This window comes from Eptesicus fuscus, chromosome 3, assembly GCF_027574615.1.
Source record: "Eptesicus fuscus isolate TK198812 chromosome 3, DD_ASM_mEF_20220401, whole genome shotgun sequence".
NCBI lineage: Eukaryota > Metazoa > Chordata > Mammalia > Chiroptera > Vespertilionidae > Eptesicus > Eptesicus fuscus.
In genome coordinates this window covers 23,816,607-23,836,534 of record NC_072475.1, presented here as the reverse complement: position 1 = coordinate 23,836,534, position 19,928 = coordinate 23,816,607, and the positions used below count along the sequence as shown (strand labels likewise).

At 46.1% G+C, this 19,928-nt stretch overlaps 1 protein-coding gene across 4 annotated transcripts in view; it reads right to left on the bottom strand.

Annotated features, from left to right (window-relative positions):
* Nucleotides 1-19,928, bottom strand: part of SCHIP1 (schwannomin interacting protein 1) — a 115,871-nt gene that overhangs the window by 33,691 nt on the left and 62,252 nt on the right. The window contains exon 1 of one of the 4 annotated variants that reach the window (XM_054713681.1): nucleotides 8,508-9,020. The exons of the other annotated variants lie outside the window; for them this stretch is intronic. Coding sequence (XP_054569656.1) covers nucleotides 8,508-8,585 — 78 coding nt within the window. The 5' untranslated portion in view covers nucleotides 8,586-9,020. Of the gene's footprint in view, nucleotides 1-8,507; nucleotides 9,021-19,928 lie in introns of those variants that run through there. 4 annotated transcript variants of the gene reach the window in all.

The following is a 19,928-nucleotide window of genomic DNA, read 5'->3' as shown; positions in this document are numbered from 1 at the left end:
GGGGACACAATGTGAGAATTAAGGAGCTAGAGATCCACGGCTTTCCTGAGATGGATGTGATGCTTTCTCAGGGAAGGAGAAAGCCCTGGGCTGCCAAGCATATACCAAGGCCTAATCACAACCACAGATATTTATAACGCAAACACTCTCTCATCAGAGCCAGTCTCCTTGACACCACCGCTCACTCTTCCTTTGGGAACAAACGTGATTCCCAATGTTTCAAGTAATTATGATGCAACTGACTAGCAAATACTTTTTCTCTTAAAATTCACCAACTGGAACCCAATTTTCTTTTGGTTGCCCATATGTGTAAAGTGAGTGTGTGTGTGTGTGGGTGTGTGTGTGGGTGGGGGTGGGGTGTGGTTCAAAGCCCTTTTGTTTTCTAAGGAATTACACCTGCAGGGCAAGTATGTCCTCCAACCCCTTCCCCACAAAGCCCAAAGCTACCCCAGGATGAGGAGTAGCAAGGTGTACAGGAACGGGAGGGGCTGACTCAAAACTACACAGTTTGTGTGTATGACAAGGGGAGCCCCCATCCACTCCTAAAATGGCCTTGGGAAATACCCACATAAAACAAAAGTGAAACATCTAAAACTGATATTGCCAGCAAAAGCACAAGGGCAACTGAGAATAGTGGTTCATCACTAGGAGACAGAAAAGCTATTCAAGACCAAGATGAGAGCAACAATGTGCTTGGAAAGGCAGTTTTTGTCTTCAGCTGTCGCTGAATTCCCTCTGCCACCCCCTGTGCCCAGGCAGATAAGGCTCACAATGGTTTTCGGGGGTGCCCTGTGAGCCACTATCTCAGAACAGACTGGGGAGCACGTTCAGACCCCCGCACGGTGCTCAGCCTTTCCCAAGGCATCATTCTTCTGCGGCGATTCCCCCAAACTTGACAAGAACAAAGAGAGGTATTTGGTTCTGCCTGGGTAGATATCGTCCGTCCCCACATCTAGTACGTCCCCAAGTCCCACCCATCCTTTCTTCAGGATGTGGCGTGTACCGTCCCTTCCACACGGATGCTGCTCCCAAGTCCCCTCCTCCGGTCCTGCCTTCATCCCTCTGGCCCAGCCCACCTCACCAGCGGCATCTGGCGGCGCTGGCCTCGGGGCGGGGCCACCTAGGCTTTCACATGCTCATCTGCACAGACATTTACAGGCGGAATATTGAGTATCTTCTGCATTCTAAATCTTATTTAATGGACAAACTGTATTTCTGCGGGGACAGCTGCAGGGCCACTGGGGTTCTCAGGAACACACTTCAGGAAATAACAGCCTAAACCTAAACTAAAGCCAGCTGGTGCTCAGGAACTGCAAACAGCTGCTTCCTCCTGGCTCCTTGTGCAGATGATGAAGTCCGAGTAGCCGGAAAGGGCCCGTCTGACCAGGAGGAAGGAGGTCCTTAAACTCCCCAAAGGAGGGAGATGCGTGAAGAGGATTGGTCTAGAGCAGTGGTTCTCAACCTTTCTAATGCCGCGACCCTTTAATGCAGTTCCTCATGTTGTGGTGACCCCCAACCATAAAATTATTTTTGTTGCTACTTCATAGTTGTAATTTTGCTACTGTTATGAATCGTAATGTAAATATCTGTGTTTTCTGATGGTCTTAGGCTCTATAGCAGCGGTTCTCAACCTGTGGTTCACGACCCACAGGTTGAGAACCGCTAGCAGGGTCGGTTCATTGGGGGACCCAGTTGATGCAAATGGCACAGGGGTGCTGCGGGACTAAAGGCGGGTGGAAGCTTTGGAGCCACAACACTTTCCACCAAGGGGCAAAGGAAAACAACGCGCCATTGAGGAAGATCTTCCTCAGGACTGGGCTGCGTTGTGCCAGAAGCTGATGAATACCCTGGTCACCCACAGCCCACCAAGGAACCCAGGACGCCAGGGGGTGGCTGTGACACAGATGTGCCAAGTGGAGAACTGCACAGGTGGCCCTCTGTCGGTCACATGTCTTATACCAGTAGTTCTCCAACTTGGTTATGCATGAGAATCACTGGAGGGCTTGTACAAACAGACTATTTTTTCTGATTCCGGAGATCTGGGCTGGGGCTGAGAGAGTGCATTTCAATCAAGTTCCCAGATGCTGCTCATGCTGCTAGTCCAGACACTGAGAACCACGGCTTCCACCAATGGAACAGACCAAGTAGCTGGATGAGACAGAGTTGGTTCTTCTTTATCTGAGCACGAATCTGTTCCATGTGGAATGGCCAGACTCTGCATCCAGGTGGATTTCATTTGTGGCCGTCTGGCCCCTGCCAAGGCCTTGCCAGGATGCCTGTTTTGAAGCAATTAATGATCCCCTGGCTTCAGTGCAATAATCCATTGCCTAGTGATATCTGGCATCATCGCCATTAGCAGCATCCGCCGGGAGTGCACTGGGACTCTATTCTGGAGCCCCCTGTCGGGGAGGGCTCTTCCTTCAGAAAGATGACAGTCGCTCTTCTCCCCACAGCTTGTTAGGAAGGGCGGCTTTCCTCTAACACTTAGGGGCAGCACTGCAGTGTGGAGTCCTTTGTAACATTAGGAACCAGAAGTACACAACTTATTTGTTCCTTAGGCAGATTTTCTTTAAAATAGAAACTAAAAAAAAAACCCACAAACACTCAACTATACTGGTGGTATTTTCTAATTATTTTCTCTCTGAAACAACCATGGGTTTTGTGACACGATCAAAATATAAAAAGAACATTTTGTAAGAAAATACGTCTTACGCCTTTGAATGGCACATGCATAATTATTTGCACTGTGTGGGTTATGTCAAGTTCTTGTGTCTTATTTTATCCCCGGGAAGATTTTGATGACTAGTGGGAACACAAGTTGAATAACCTAGGATCTTCATGAGAATCACTGGAGGAAGGACTCTGGGACATGCTTTACTTGAGAACGGGCAGGCCACAATAGTGCTGGGATGCCAGTGCAGAGAACGGAGACGTTTGCAATTACGTGTTAGCCCCGAGGACGGTTTTGCCTATCGACTGCATTGCTTGTCCCCACGCTACAGGGACGGTATAAACAGGGGCAGGCAGATAGAAGTGCTGTTGTACAGACTCCCTGAGACCTGAATACTCTAATTGTTAAGGACCAGAGCAAAGGGACTTAACAAACATCTCATCTAGGGCTGAAGTTTCAGGAGCCACTCACTGACTGAATGGGAACTTTGGCGAAGGTATCGGAGCCCAAGGCGCAGTCCACAAAGTTGGCTGCTGTAGTGCAAGTGTTTCCACGTTCAGTCCTAGGGGGCCGCCGCCGAAAACTCAAGTTTTCCTCCCTCGTGAGCAGCGTGTCCCAAACATGAACCGCTGGGAGCATCCTGGGCTCTTTCTGGTCCTCAGATGACCGAGGCTGCTTTTTCCCACAGCACACTGCTATCTGGGAGCTCTATTTTTAACAGGTGCATTTCAGAGGTCTGCAAACCCATCGCAGGCATTCAGTGTCACTGTCAGAACACAACAGTCTGAAACACCTACTGGATGGTTATGAAACAGCCAGACCTCAATCAATCACTGCCAGGAAGCCAGTGTCCCCAGTTTCCCACCTCACGGTGGACTCAGGATCTGGGAGAGCCAGACACAGGCACGTGACCAGGAAGGAGGAGGCCAGGGCAGGGAAACTGGGGTCAAGAAGACCCAAGTCCACATCTTGACTCTGACACCTCCTAGTGCAGGTTACAGAAACTCTTTAAGCCCCCGTTTCTTTTTCTGAAGAAAGATAATACTACTCATCTTTGAGGTTGTGTTAAGGATCAAATGAAATGCTATATAGAAAGTAGTTGGCATGGTGCCCGGCCCAGAGAGAAACTTCTTAAATGGTAGGTGTGAATATTAAAGGGAGAGATGAACAGACTGCCATACCTCAATGTGGGGTTGGGGGGACGAAAAGAGATAAACCAAAGAACTTATATACTTATACGCACAGCTCATGGACACAGGCAATAAGGCAAGTAAAGACCTGGTGGGGGTAAGGGGAAAGTAGGGGCTGGGAGGAGGCGGTAAAAGGGGGGAAAATGGGAGACATCTGTAATACTATCAGCAATATATATATATATATATTTTAAATAAATAAATAAATAAATATATTTATTTAAAGAAGGGAATAGAGCTGAAACTGGTTTGGTTCAGCGGATGGAGCGTTGGCCTTCGGACTGAAGGGTCCCAGGTTCAATTCTGGTCAAGGGCATGTACCTTGGTTGCGGGCACATCCCCAGTAGGGGGTGTGCAGGAGGCACTGATCGATGTTTCCCTCTCATCGATGTTTCTAACTCTCTGTCCCTCTCCCTTCCTCTCTGTAAAAAATCAATAAAATATATATTAAAAAAAAAAAGATGCCCCCCCGCCCCAATAAAAAAAAACAAAAAACCAAGAAGGGAATAGAGAGAGCCAGAATTAACCAGGACAGACAAATCCATAAAGACAGCAAACAGCCTTAGCTGGTTGGCTAAGTGGGTAGAACGTTGGCCTGTACACTGAAGGGTTCCAGGTTCGATTCCGGGCAAGGGCATATGCCCAGATTGTGGGCTCAATCCCCAGTAGGGGGCGTACAGGAGGCAGCTGATCAATGATTCTCTCTCATCATTGATGTTTCTCTCTCTCCTCTCCCTGCCTCTCTAAAATAAATAAATTAATTAAAGTAAAAAGACAGCAAACAGATTAATGTCTGGGGAGGAAAGAATTGGGAGTAATTGCAGATGGATACAGTGTTTCTTTGGGGTGATGAAAATATTCTGGAATTAGACGATAGTGGTTTGCATAACCTTATAAATATATTAAAACCCATCAAAATTTGAAATGGTATGTGAGCTGTGTCTCATATATTAGGGTATATAAATTATATCTCAATTGAAAAATAAACCATACACATTTTTTTTGTTTGTTACGTGTGTGGTTTATTACTTTTATTGAGCTATAATTCACACACCACATGCCCAGAAAACCTAGTTACTTGACACAACCGTCCCCTGACTATGCTGGTGAAGCAGGGTGATATCCGGGGAGGAACCCCGAAGTAGGAGCCGAGGCCTCATCTTTACATCATCTAAGACCCTCCAGGCCCGTTCCTCCCAGCAACGGAAGGGAGACCCTGGCTCGGAGAGCGGGAGCGATTGTCCCCAGGTGGCGAGGTGGGCCCAGGCTCCGGGCTCAGGAGCTGAGCAGTCCTTCCAGCGCAATCAGCCCTCACGGACAGGAAGACGGGAGGGTTAATGGAGGTCGACGGCTGCTTTTCCTCAGTAATTGAGTGGGGAGGGCAGAGCTCTGGTCTGGAGTGGCAGCTGGCATTCTGTGTTCCTGTTTATTGCAGTTTATCTCCAGCAGTCATTCCCATTCACCTTTTAAAAAAACATGAGGCGCAGCTGTGGCTTCACTTTAAATATTGTTCCTTCCAGCCTTTTAATGTTTTCACGGGCTCCTCCCTAATCTTTCACTGTAATTGGATGCACAGCACCTCGGAGGAACAAAGCGAGGCGAGCAGGCCTCCCCGTCCTGTCCTCGACTGCACAGGCCTGCGCGCTCCCCCCCTCCCCGCCCCCGCTCCTCTCTGGGAGGGGCAGCCTGCAGACAGAGGCAGGACGGCTTCCCTGGGTCTGCTCTGCTCCCAGACACAGTGGGAGCCTCCCAGCCTTCTGCCGTCTATGTTACCTTTTCCCGATTTCCTCTCTCTCCATCAGTGTAACTTGGATCTTCCCAGGCTCTGAGAGGACACAAGCTGCGTGTTTTTCGGTCTACACTAGCTATCCAAACACCCAGGCAGCATCATCCATATCACAGAGTCCTGGAACCCCAACACCTCTCACCGCCCCCCCCCCACCCCCTCCCACCCGAGCCCCTTGAGGGAAAGCCCATTCTCCCTTCTGCGATCCTGGCCTTAGATGTGCCCATGCTTGCTCCTAAAGACAGTCAGCTGTGTGGGCTCTACCAGAGGGTCGGGGGTTGCGCAGAGCAAGGCAGGGCGATGACCACTGAACATACACACCCTGGATTCTGCCAAGGTGCAGGCCTTCCTTCCTAAATACTGAGATCTGTGTCCTGTTGAGGACAGCTTCACCGCTACTGAGCAAACCAGAGATCCTAATGAGACATCTTGCTAACCGCCGGGGCCTTCCCCAAGGAAAGGGACAGATGCCTGCTCTCTTCCTTCCCCCGCCTGGGCGGAATCTAATTTTAGTTATCGGAAAGTGACCTTTCCCCCAAGGCTGTTTGCCTGACTTTATTACAATCTTGTAAAATAATCCCTGTACCCATGTGGTATTTATTAGTGCAACTGGTATAGGAAGTTCTGTCGTATCTACCAGTAGGCAGGGGTATATCCATTTTCCAACTGTTTTTGACAACTGACCTCATAGGCACAGGAGAGGAAAGGGAAATTATTAAAACTTTAATTTATATTTAAACATTTATTTAAAAGTATCTATTGGTATATGTTTTATATGTATGTATTTTTACAATGATATGTGCATGTAACTTATGAATAAAATATATGTATATTAGAGGCATGGGCTCAAAAACATTTTACTGATGGGTACAAGGTCAAAAAAGCCTGCAGACCCCTGCTTTATGGCACCTAATTTAATTTTCTACTTAGTCAACCAAACAGCAAAAACAAAACATTTGGGGGTGGGGGGGGGAAACTTAGAAAAAGAAGATTCCAATTAGGAAAAGTGATTTTTATACTACCTAATTCTTTTCCTGCTCTTTGTACTTTAAAGAAAACATATGTTGCCTTGTTTTGCTAGACATTCTTAATGAAATTAAGACTAGTATTTTTTTTTTTTAGCATAATGAAGCCTTCATAGTAAACACAATATGCATAAATTTGAAAGCATTTGCCTGAGCAAGGCAGTTAGAAAGCTGAACCGTCAAGAGAACAACTCTCATGTTAGGGTCCAGAACAACATCGCCTGACCTCTGGCATCCTCCTCATCGAGGGGTTTCATCTAGGGGTGCTTCTTACTTGACCTGTCAGACACCAGGTCTCCTGAAAGCTCATGTGGCACCCCGCTGCCTCAGTCAGATAATGGGCTTCACACTGCAGCTCTGTCTTGTTGTTGTTGATGTTTCAAAGCGACTGGAGCCTTTCAAGCTTGTGGCTTTAGTCCGTGCTGTATCAGGTTGCCTCATATCACCGCTCACTCATCCCAGGCATCTGGGCTCTCAGGTTCGGAGGAGCATGAAACTACAGGGGCCATTCTTTTATTGTTATTGCGTGAGCAATGGCATGTTTCTCATTTTTCCCTAAGTGCAAACTGACCTACACTTTTCTATCTGAGACGATTTAACAAAGAAAACCGAGAGCCGTCTTTTGGCCCTGAACGTAAGAGGGAGTGTGAGAGGCGTGCACTTGGCTCTCCTGGGCTGGGTAAGTGACCGACTCTGATTGCTGAGTGTCCCCAGCGTCTGCCGTGCACCCACTTCCGGCAGGAGGGGACAGCTGAGAGGTGTTGGGGTTCCAGGACTCTGTGCACTTACCACCTCGGGCACTCATTCCCTCCTTGGGGATCGCAAGGGACAAAACACACGCAGGGCAACATGGCAGGTCATTTAAATCTCACATATTTACATTTCAGCTTCTGAAGGAAGAGCATACATTACCCTGGGCTGCTCCAAGAGATAAAGCATATGCTCAAAACAGCGCCTATTCTCACACACAATTATGCATATAAGACGCAGACTGCCATATTTTGCATTATTATCAAGACAGAAGCTTCTTTCTCTATCTCACTCTGGGGAAACAAGTTTGTGACAAACTTGATCAAATCAGAAGTTGAGCAGCAAGTCTTCCTGTGTTAGTTCCATGATGGGAGGGCCCTTCTTTTTCATCCTGTGCTGGGCCGTGACCTACATCTGACTTAGGGAAAATAATAAGGGAGAAGGACGGAGCATGTGTTTAGCCCTCTGTGGACGGACAAGCACACACTTGTAGTTCAATTTCATGACCTCACCCATATAACTAAAGCTATTTTTACTTGGGCCTCTTATGACCAGGCAATTACCATATAAAACATTCCAAAAATATATTCACTGGCTTTCAAAAGAAAAGGCAGGCAAAGAATTAGTAGATACCGCATCAAATTTTTAAAACCCCACACCTTCTCTTAGTAAAACTTAATATTTTTTTAAAAAGTCAAAGTTAGAAAGACAGGTTAAACATTCTAGTAATTTTTAATTGCAGGCAAATTTTTAACATGTCAGTAATTTAAAAAATTCTTCCTTTATATAAAAAGCCTGCCTAGCAACTAAATGTATAATTTTTTTCAACTTCAGAATAACAACATGTGTATTCCAGTTACTGCTTAAATATATTAATGAATACAAGCTGGGAAAAGCAGAAAGGAGAGCTTTCCCAGCTTAATGTATTCAATTCTGTGCATTTCAGCTTTCCTGAATATATTATGGCAATGGCCACTGACTGTGGAATTTGGCCACTTCTCAAGGGTGATCTTTCTCCCAGTGAGAAAAATGGTCCAATTGTTCACAAACAAAAGAACTCTCCCCCCCCCCGCCCCCGCCCTTACCTTTTTATAATTCCCCTCCATATCCAATGGGGATTCTTGACTGATGATGTCATCCATTCCATCACTGTCCAAATTCATCCTTTGACTCTTTAGAATTTTACTTGAGAAAGAACCTCTCCTGAATTCTGATAGGCTGATGTGCCAATTGCTCAGGACCCTGCTCACTGCTCATGCTGACGTGGGAGAGCCAGCTAAGAGTCTGTGCCCGGCTGTGCGTGTCCTTGTCCTGCTCTGTCTCGGAGACACCGCCCGCCCGGCCCTGGTCTGCCCTGTGTGCTGGCACCGGGGCAGCTGCCGCTTTCTGAGGCTCACTCTGCACTGACGCTCGGCCGGTGGGAAGGCCAGCCTTCCCACCATCTGCCGTCGCCTTCCCCTGGATGATCCCGCCTGGATCCCTCTCCACAGCACCTTCCCTCTTCCCAACCCAGGAAAAGCCGATTCCACTCCCCAGCTGCCCAGGTCAGGGCTGACTGTGGCTAGGGGCTCTGGGAGGAAACCAGCAACCTTATTCTGAACCCGGGGCAGAGTGGAGGAGATAAAAATAGATGCAAACAACCCAGCCTCGCAGACTTCACCAGCGAGTTAAAAGCCGGGTATCCCATGACAGAATGAAAACAGTATAATTTAAAGGCTAACCTGTAGGACAGATGTTTGCTCTTTCTTTTTTCTTTTCCCCACAACCAATCATTTCTTAGCATCAGATGTAAATGTCTCATCTTGTGGTAGAAGCCCCAGCACGAAGATGAAACTTACTTCCAACCCACAGAAGGACCCCTCCGCCCGAAGATCGGCGCTTTGCTCTGTTAATACAGTCAAGAGAAAAAGATCCATCAGCTTTTCTTTAAGATTCAGCCGGTGGCGGGCTTTTTCACAAAAGAGAAGGTTCCTTTCTGTTGCTCTCCTCACCCTATTCCCAGGGCTTTTGGTTTTGTTTACTGGCTTTACACACAGAGAAGGAAAAGACCCACAGCTGGAGGATGTTTGGGTGCAAGAGGCAGACAAACAACACACAAACACACTCTCATCACTGCTGAATGACTAGCGCCAGAGACTGAAAAATATACCCACTGCTCATTAAAAAAAAAAAAAAAAAAAAAAGATGTTACTGTTTGCAGAAGTGGGCCAAAGAGCTCCAAGGGCAAGCTCTGTCTAACAACACCATCTCCTCCTCTGACAAGTGTAGACAGAAATCAGCAGATGTACTAGTTAATACCTTTTCCAATATGAATTCTTGACCAAGTTCAAAGCTGTGAAGAACACTCTAACCAACCAAAAAATGCCATAAGGTAGTCTTTTGGCATCTGATCCTCTGCTGAAATGCTGGAATTCTGTTGTCTATTTCCCCACAATTTTTTAAAAATTCCATTTGCTCAAGACTGGTGGCATGAATGTGTCTCGATGTAGTTGAGTGTAGCACAACTTTTGCAAAGCAAATAGCTTCCTCTGCAGCCCCTGACCCAAATCCAAATCCTCCCTGCACTCCACCCTCGGGCCCCCCGCCCCTCAGTTCCCAAGAGAGTGACCTGCACATTTGCAGACAGTACAATGACAAGCTGTGTCTCAGGAGCCACACGCATTTGGGCAGGGTTTCTCCCTAGCAGAGATCTCCCATGTCTTATTCTCTTCCAGGCCCCAGGACCCTAATGCTAAACAAGGCTCCCACTATCTGCACACAAGGGACCCAAAACACCTCCCAAGGCTGTGAGGCAATGCTGGGTGCTGCCCCAATGTGGGTGTTCCCAACACCGGAGAATTCACCAAGGTGAAGGCTTTGGGGTTACAATAAAGCATCTGTACCGTAAAGAATCTGTGTATACTAAATCCTGAGGGGTCTCTCAGCCCAGCCTGCCCGCTCTCACATACTGGGAGCCCTCAGGGGATGTCCTACTGATGGCTTAGGATTGCCCCCTTTGGGAGTGGACCTAAGCCGCAGTCTGGCCTCCCTTTTCAGGAGGCGACCAGGCTGATCAGGGGAAGGCGCCAGCCCCATCATCCAGCTGCTGCAGCCACTGCCAGTCACCACAGCCACCAAGGTGTTTTCATCAACACAGACTCCAGTCCCTTCACCATGAAAAAATGACAACTTTCTTTAGGCATTTTCAAGATGTGTCTTTCATAGGATATGACATTTCTTTCTTTATTTTTCTTTTTATTCTCACCTGAGGATATGTTTCTATTGACTTTTTCCCCTTCCCTCCGATCCCAGGCTCAGCCCCTGCCCAAGCCTAAAGCCTCTGCCCCAGGCTTTAGGCTTAGGAAGCGCCCCCCTCTCCCCGCCCCTCCAATCACAGGCTCTGGCCCACCTCCTCCAATGGCCGGCTGGGAGTGACCTGGGTGCTGAGGAAGTTCCCGGGACCCAGGTATGTATGCAAATTAACCACCATTTTTGTTGGGTTAATTTGCATACTCATTCTGATTGGCTGTGGGTGTAGCGGAGGTACAGTCAATTTACATGTTTCTCTATTATTAGGTAAGTTAATAACAATAGTTACCTTTCCTGAGGGGTTGCTATGTGCCAGGCACCTCCCACGTGTGTCTTACACGTCTTTGATCCTCACAGTCACACTATGGAGTAGATACTACTATCATTTGCATTTTATAGCTGAGTGAGAGCGCAGTGAGGATAAGTAACCTGCCCACAGTGAGGCTGCTTGCAAATGGTCAGACCAGAGGGTGAACCTGGGCCCCCTGCTTCCGTGGCCCACATTCTAAGTGGGCGTGCCAGACCGCCTCCCACTGGCTGCCTTGGTAAGAAACAAATGCCCACACTAAAATAATCAGCACAGCTTTTAAAAACTAAGATTTAGTACAGAGAGGATTCCGGCAGCACTTCTATAACAATATCACATACTATCAATCGCACATCAGGAACACCTAGCACATATCGCCACTATCCCCTGCCAATTAGACCTCAAGAAATAAAATGAGAGTGCCTCCACCAAGGGCCGTGACCTAACACGCGGGAGAGTGGATCTTTTCCAGTTCAACACTGTGCTTTTGGAGCCACTGTGGCTCCTTCCCATCAGCCATGGGGTTTCAAGGCTGCTTCTAAGGGGGCAGAGTTTGCTTATTCACCTTGTTCCCCCCACAGCATCCAGACACGGCCTCACACACGTTAAGGGGACAGTGAAGAGCTGTCGCATAAGCACATGAACGCAGGAGAAATGCAAGTGTTGCTTAAACTGTTTCCTCTAAATGCTGTCCATGGTAGGAAATACTAATAGTTCACATTACTGCTTTTCAACCGAGATTTTCTGTGGAAACCACATATGTTCAAAGTTAAAAATGGGTCTGCTTTGGTTAAAAGAGGGGAGCTACCATGAACTTCATTCAGTCTCTGACCTTGGTTAGCAGCCTAGTTCACTTAGCAATCGACAACCAAGAGCTAACATGGATGAAATTATAAAAATGTTGAGACTATAAGACTTAGTAAGATACATAACACTATAAGCCTAATCAACTAATGTCGTTTTCCTTGCATTTTTACAGGGTGGGCTTAAATATATAGTTAAAATGACCAAACTCTTGAACTCTCATTATTAACTATGTATATGTATATACATATTCAAATTAACATACAGTAATAATATACTGACTGCATACATCTAATCTAATAATAGACAAATATGCAAATTGACCACACCTTCACTATACCTAAGCCACGCCCACCAACCAATCAGAAAGAGTATGCAAATTACCACAACAAAGATGGCGGCTAATTTGCATATCAAGACAGCGTCAAAAGAAGCCAAGAGCTGCAGAAGGGAGTAAAGCTTCGAAGAAGCAAGCAAGCCGGGGGGAGGAGAAGGGAGGAGCGAAGTCAGGGGCGGGGGCGAAGGGAAAAGCAGGCGGGCTGGTGGAGAAGGCGGGGCGGGTGACAAGGGCGGAGCGGAGGCGGGGCCGGGGGCGAAGGGAAAAGCAGGCGGGCTGGTGGAGAAGGCGGGGCGGGTGACAAGGGCGTGGTGGAGGCGGGGCCGGGGGAGAAGGGAAAAGCAGGCGGGCTGGCCGAGAAGGCGGGGCGGGCGACAAGGGAGGAGTGGAGGCGGGGTAGAGTGCAGCAGGAAATCCTATTGCAGGATTTTTCCTGCAACGGGAACGCTAGTACATATATATGCACACATATCCTTTAAAAATATATTATCTTCTGGAGAAGGCACCTCAAAATCCAAGATGAAATTTCCCAAACAACAGCAACAAGGATTTGCACTAAGTGAAGAATGAACACCATTCTGCTCCTCTACCCTCTACGCCTTTTCCGGTCATAAGTGATTCTCTAATAAGCACTACCCAGAGGCAAGTGACAGAACATCCCCTCCTGAAACACGGATGCAAGAGCTTGCAGGGTGGGGCCCCCGATGGTGATGCATTTTCTCTGCACCCGCCCCCACAAGGTGCTCAGCACAGACACGCCCACAGAAGGAGCTGTACCACCGCTGTCTGGGTGGCTTGTACCAGCTTAAAATATCTGGTGATTTCCTATCATGTGGACTGACCTGTGATGTATTCTACAGCTTTGCTACTCAAAGTGTGTCCTCTGACATTTCCTGGGAACTGACTGGAAATGAACACTCTGAGGTCCCAACCCAGACCTACTGAATCAGAAAAGACATTTTTAAAAAGAGCTCTTGGATTTGTGAATGTACCTTAAATTTTAGAAGCATAGATCCAGACCTTGCAAAAATTTATTATACAGCCATTATCCTTTTACGTTAGATCATATTTCTATGCTTGGTGGCAAGACTCTGACTTTAGATGTTTGGGGTCAACACTGTAATTAATTTCACTCCCAAGAGGTCCAGATGAATACAGGAAAGGAAAAAACAAACCACTTCACTGGAAGATGAGCCGTATGCAATGCGTGGTGGTTTTGCAGTAGCTATGCAAACAAGGGGATAACAGCCACTCGTGTCCTTTCTACCGAGAATTTTCTCTGGTTCCTTCTCCACTGCCACCTTCTCCAAAATGAACGATGCTGGCTTAACATGGGCCCAGACACTGACGCCATCCCTTAGAAAACATACACACAGCCACTGACAATCCCTGAGGTTTAGAGGGCTTTTTCTCACTCCCTCCCCTGCCCTGAAATTCAAGGACTGGACCGGAGAGCTTCAGTTTCCTGTCAAGCCATGCCCTCGACTGCAAGGTGCATTGATCACGTGAGCTAATGCTTTTAAATGATCATTATCGGGCCCTGGTGGAAATTATTGACTCTGAGAACACTGACCACATTACTGGGAAATCACTTAGGCATTGCAAAAAGATTTTCCAGTTTACAGATGGGAACTCTAATTCATCCCGACTAAAGCCTGCAGCATCCACTGCCTGCCCTTCAGCCTGAACATCCAAATTCCACCTGCTATACAAAGCGATACTTGAGTTGTAATCTTTTTTCAAATTAATTATTTGGTTTTTCTTCTGTGCAAAGTTCATTTAAATTTGCTTTGCTTTTTTTTTAAAAATTAAATCTTTGATGTTGAAAGTCTTACATATATCCCCTTTGCCCCCCATTGACTCCTTCTATCCTGCTCTCATCCCCCACCCCAGGCTTTCCCTACCCTATTGTCTGTGTCCATGGGTTATGCATATATGCATATAAGTTCTTTGGTTGATCTTTTTCCACCCACCTAACCACCTCCTTTGCTTTGCTTTTCAATTAAGGCACACTGATAGCTAGATGAGCCAGGAAAATATGCAGACAAATTTTTAAATGGACTTTTCAGCGTATGTTGAAAAATTAAAATAATGGCACTGGGAGTGTGGGGTAGAGGAGGTGAAGGTGTTGGGAGTACAGAGAGTGCCAGAGTCACCTGTATTAAAATGACTGAGGACCACAGACATAGATCTTTGTGCCCAACTGAAAACCTGAGCACAAGGAACTCAACTGCCGTCACTCTGTGGGCCACAGCACGGCGTCCAAACGGAACCAGGATTAATGTCCTCGTTGCATGTCTCTGTGTTCCTAGCATGCTTTCCCCATTACTGGCTCTCCTATGCTGACTGTCATATGCCTTTCCGAGAGTTGTTTTCTTCTGAATTCAAGCAGTTCTGTCAAAGTACTTTCTATTTCAGGAAGCTTGGTAATTTCTGATGCTTTTAGATAGTGCAAAGGAGAATACTAAGTACACCAAGATTTCAAATCTTCCCTTGGCATAGTGGATATAAATAAATAATAGGAGGTGGCTGTATTAATGCTGAGCTTCTTCATGTGAAGTTGTAATTAGTTACCCATGATTGTGTGTGTGTGTGTGTGTGTGTGTGTGTGTGTGTGGTCTCTACTCTTCAAAAATCATGAATGCACTGACATGTACCAGAGAGATGTTCCCATTTCCTGTCCTCCCCCATCACCATCCTCTTTCCAAGAGAAAATACTAGATGTTTGGCTTACATAAGCGTTGCATATTTATTTCTTAAAACCACTGGATGTCTGAATCCTGATGTTTGAGGCACCAAGTGCTATTTTAAATAGGAATGTCTGTGCTTCTACTAAATTTCTATTTCAGATCAGGTGTATAATGTAGCTCTGTTGAGATGATTTTTTTTTGTTTTCATTTGGACACATTGCTTTGTTCTCTCTGTATTAAAACACATAAACTAGATTTTCAGATATCTTTCTTGGCTAAAAACAAGTGCAGAATTATATATCCAGAATTATTTTCTTAATTTTTAAGGTGATGGATATGTTACTGCCTCCTCAGAAAAAACACACTGTATTTCAGCAAGGCAAAATACAACTATAACCAGGCAAAATCATGAAAACGAAGTATTATCCAACACTAGTGACTATGGGGAAAATGTTTCCAGTAAAAAAATTTATAGAATCAGACAGAAAACTGTTTCAATGAACTTAGCTGTAAATGCCTGTATCAAATAGTGCACCACAAAGCTTTGAAATTCCCTTTTCCATTAGGTCAATATATTTTTCCCTGCTGTGGATGAAACAGGCTTAAATTGGGTGGAATCTTAAATGAATTCAAATTTGATAACTTTGTTTTCTCATTCACAGGAACAAGGGATTGGGAAATGAACCCTCGCTTGGCCTGGTGTCAGTGGGGATAGAATATATTTCCTTTCCTTTGTTAACCATTAAATAACCCACTAGAATTTGAGCGTGTAGGATGTTTTATACTCTCCCTAGTAAGAATTTTCACATCTTGGTGTACTACTTAAACTGATATACTCCCTAGCTTTATCAGACCAATATAGGCCATATTTTATTTTATGTGCTGGGTATAGCACTTTCACTGGGCTGACTCATTTTGCCCAAAACTTTGGTGTTTCAGGAGGCAGTTAAGTTATCTCTCCTTATGGTAAAAATATTTATTATAACTTTGCAAAATTCAACATATTAAGAAAGGCAGCTTGGATATGAGTGCTTGCCTCAACCTATTGCAAGTGTTTTGAAAAAGCGCTTGGGGATAGACCATGAGGTTCACCTTGGGAAAAATTCATGGGTGAAGGATTAGTAGGTACGGAGGTATATTCTTAATGCATTGCCGCTGGGAAGGCTGGGATGTTTGTCTCATTCATTCTGTCTTCCCCACCCCCATTTTGGCAGATGGGATGTTAGAAATGCTGGCAACTGGCCAAGAGGCTCACAAGCCAGGTGCCTGGACTGCTGGGGTCAGCTTCACCAACTCACTGTTGCAAAGCACAGATCTGAGCTTCTCTCTGGTATCGTGACGGGAAATCCTGATCCTGAGAACTCAGAACATCACCAACCGCAGAAAATGCAATCCTACCCAACAGACATTTATTGAACACACACTCTGTGTGTAGGGCAGGAAATGAAAACAAGGCTCTTGCCTCCAAGAAGACTGCTGTCTAATGGGGAAGGCGGACTTATACATCACTAGCTGCAAATGGATTCTCAGAGGTAAAACCAAAGTGCACTGAGGAGAACTTCTGACTGGGGACCCGAGGGGGAAGGTGTCCTCTGAGCCTTGACAGTTGCATCAGCCTACAACAGGTTGAAGCAGGTGGAGTGTGAGCAGGAGACATTCCAGGCTAAGGAACCAAAGCAGAGCAGTGATGGCAATGAGGGCAGGAGTGTGGGATCTGGAGGGAGGACTGTTTCCAGCTGGGGATTCAGGTCATGGTTAGGCCTTACAGGCCATGCAAAGGGGTGTGGCTGTATCCCATGGAAAATGGGGTGGCATTCTAGATTTCTACCAGGGTTTCCTCAAGACCAGGTGTGTGTTTGAAGAGGAGCCTCTTTAAGCTCCCCAGGGAGAAGAGAGATGAGAGTCATTGATGTATCACGTTACTTTCTTTTCTTGCAAGTCTAGATTCCCACAGGAGCAAAGAATGTGAGGGCACGATCTGTATCCGAGGTGGTCGAGGAGAATTGGGCGAGGGAAAGAAAGGGATGAAAGCATGTCATTGTTTTTATATACACACACAAGTCCCCAAAACCAACTACTGGGAAAAAGGAGAAAATATTTGGGAGCTTTGAAGCAAAACGGACCCTCTGACCCCAACTTGAGCTGTCACATTAACAACATCTCCAAGCTTTCTACCAGGGGCTGTTGAGAAGAATGTGGCCTAAGAAGGCTGCCAGGCCCGAAGCTGTGGGCGAGGCTCTTTCCTGAAGAGGCTGGCTTCCTCCCAAGTCTGGAAGACGGAGGTCGGCAGCTCTATCTGAACACGGCTACAACGGAAAAGGACGGCACATGCCTCAGTAACCTCTTCGCTAATGTAAATCCCGAGTACACGGAGAAGAGTACACGGAGATGACGACGTGAGAGCCTTTAAAAACACAACCACCACAGAAAATTCTGCCCGAGCATTTCTCTCTGATGGTCCCTCCTTGGATGAAGTTGTGCTATGCACAGAGCTTGCAGAACACCCGTAACAGAGGTTTTCGGGCTCCTGGTAGCCGTGAAACTCTCTTTCAAAGCAACCATCTACTTGGAAAAGCAATATACGAGAATCAATTACAGTTTCCTATATTAGCAACAAACAGTTGAGAGCTGGAGTGGTGCATGGTTCTCCCCTGCTGCTTCCCAGCCTTCACGGGGTCCCTGCTGTGCACCAGAGAAGGAGCGCGCTCTTAATTCATGGTAACAGACCTGGTTATGCAGAAAGGTGGCCTCCCACAGGGGACCTGCCAACTTCCAGGGCAGGGTGATAAGTAGGAAAAATCCCATTTCCCAGATGAGAAAAGCAACAGGAAATATGGGGATCATTTGTCCCTCAATGGGAACTTTCAGGTTAACGGCAGGTGTTGTGGGGAGGGAGGACAATATCAAAACATAAGAAACCAAGGTGCTATACCCTGGCCTGGTAGCTCAGTTCATTAGAACATCCACCCAATACACCAAGGTTTGGGTTTGATCCCCTGTCGGGGGACACACAAGAATCAACCAGTGACTGCATCAATGGGTGGAGCTGCAAATCTATATTTCTCTCTCTCTCTCTCTCTCTCTCTCTCTCTCTCTCTCTCTCTCTCTCTTCAATAAAGAAATTTAAAAAAAAAAGAAACCATGATGCTATGGTACTTTATATATAGTAGGCATATCCATCCACATTACTTGAGGGCTTGTTCTAAGCACCGGGAAAGCACATGGATACAAATATGAAAATCCCTGCCCTCATGGAGTTTACATGGTGTGAGGGAGACAGAAAATACACAAATCCATATGTACTCTGATAGATGGTAATGAATGCCAAGCATACAAATAAATTACATAAGTGTAACAGAGATGTTGGGATAGATTTGGAAAGTTGGAAGTTGACATAATAAGTCTAGAGAAGGCCTGCCCGAGAAGATAACATTTGAGCAAAGACCTGAATAAGCTACGGGGGATACTGACAGGAAAAACACAGGATGGCCAGCTGAATATGAATTCCTAATAAACAGTGAACAATTTTTTAGTACATGCATGTCTCAAACACTGTAGGAGATTTGCTAAATCTGGCAACCCTACGCGGAGCAGCATATGCCAGGTAGGAGGGGGGCGGGTAACGGGAAAGGGGGATGTGGGAGAGGACTCCAAGAGGAAGCAGGGCCCTGGTTGGCCCAGAGTTTTATTCTGAGCAGGATTTCGAGAGGGATGACCTGTTCTGACTTAGGTTTTAAAAGAGCATTCAAGGGCAGGAGCAGCAAGAACAGTTAGGAGGCCATTACTGCTGCAATGATAATGATGACGATGATAATGTAATGATAATATACATCTAGACATATGCACCAAAATGAGCATGGAATTTGGAGGGGAGGGGATGGCCCCTGAAGCCGCATTCATGAACTCTCCATTAAGAAGCGTTGGTATACATTTATGGTAGGAAAGGAATCAGTCCTAGAAATAAATTCTATCTACTCGGTAGCAATGCTAACCTCAGGAAGGTGCTTTAACCCACGACATTATCATTCTCAAAAATAAACAACTGAATACGCCATCATCCTGAAAGGGGAAGTTTCTGAAAAACATCAGACTGTCGATATGGCATCATGAGTGACTGTGGTAACACCAGGCCAAGGACGTGGAGAAACCGCCCTTTCTGAATCCAATCTCAGTGGTGCCAGCTGGGTTCTAAGATTCAGGTGCCTAAGTGGGATCGAGACTTTGCTTCCAGGATACTGTTTTTGTCTTTGCTGGGTTACGGATAAAGGGAGGGGTTTCAGAAGAACACACAAATGAAGGTAGTTCTACCACAGAACCCATGGAGATGCAAGATCTATCGACTATGACTGTGTGCCTGATACCCTTAATTGCGTTGTGAAAATGAGCCATAAACACTTCAAAACTATCAAACACACCATGACAGTGTTACATGCTCTAGATCATATAAAAGAAAAGTCAACTTGTCTTCCTCTGGAAAAGACAGTAGGCTAACCACAGCCCTCCTTCCCAGATGAAACTGCTGACATTTGACCAATTTTTGACCTAGAAAAACAGTGATTTCGTGTTCAACCTAATGAAAAGATATAGGGAATCATCCTGGAGTAGCTTGCCTTTCAAAAAATTAAATTACAGAGTTTCTCTGCAAAGAGAGGAGAAAAATTATCTTAATTATGATAGTCATTTAACCATCTGGAGCCGTGCCAGAGGTAGGCTGGCTCTGCAGAGATGGTGACACTCTCCACTCCCGAGCTCTGTCTCATGTGCGAGTGAGGATGCAGTTGTTTCCTCAGCATCTTGACCCCTTTCTCTTGGGAAGAATTTCTGGGAAGCACAAATCTTGATACTTAGGCTCTATATGGACCTGAATGTACCATAAAGGGAAATGCTCTACTACAATTACAAAATTGCAATTATGAAGCAGAGGAAAAGGTGAGTAAATATATTCTACAGGCACACTTGACTTAGACCCGAGAAACCACTGCCTTAAGTCTTTGTGAAATGTCCTATTCCGCCTGCATACATTTACCCCTGTGAAACCTGACCTCAGGAGAAACACCTGCTGGTCTCAGGTAACCTACCT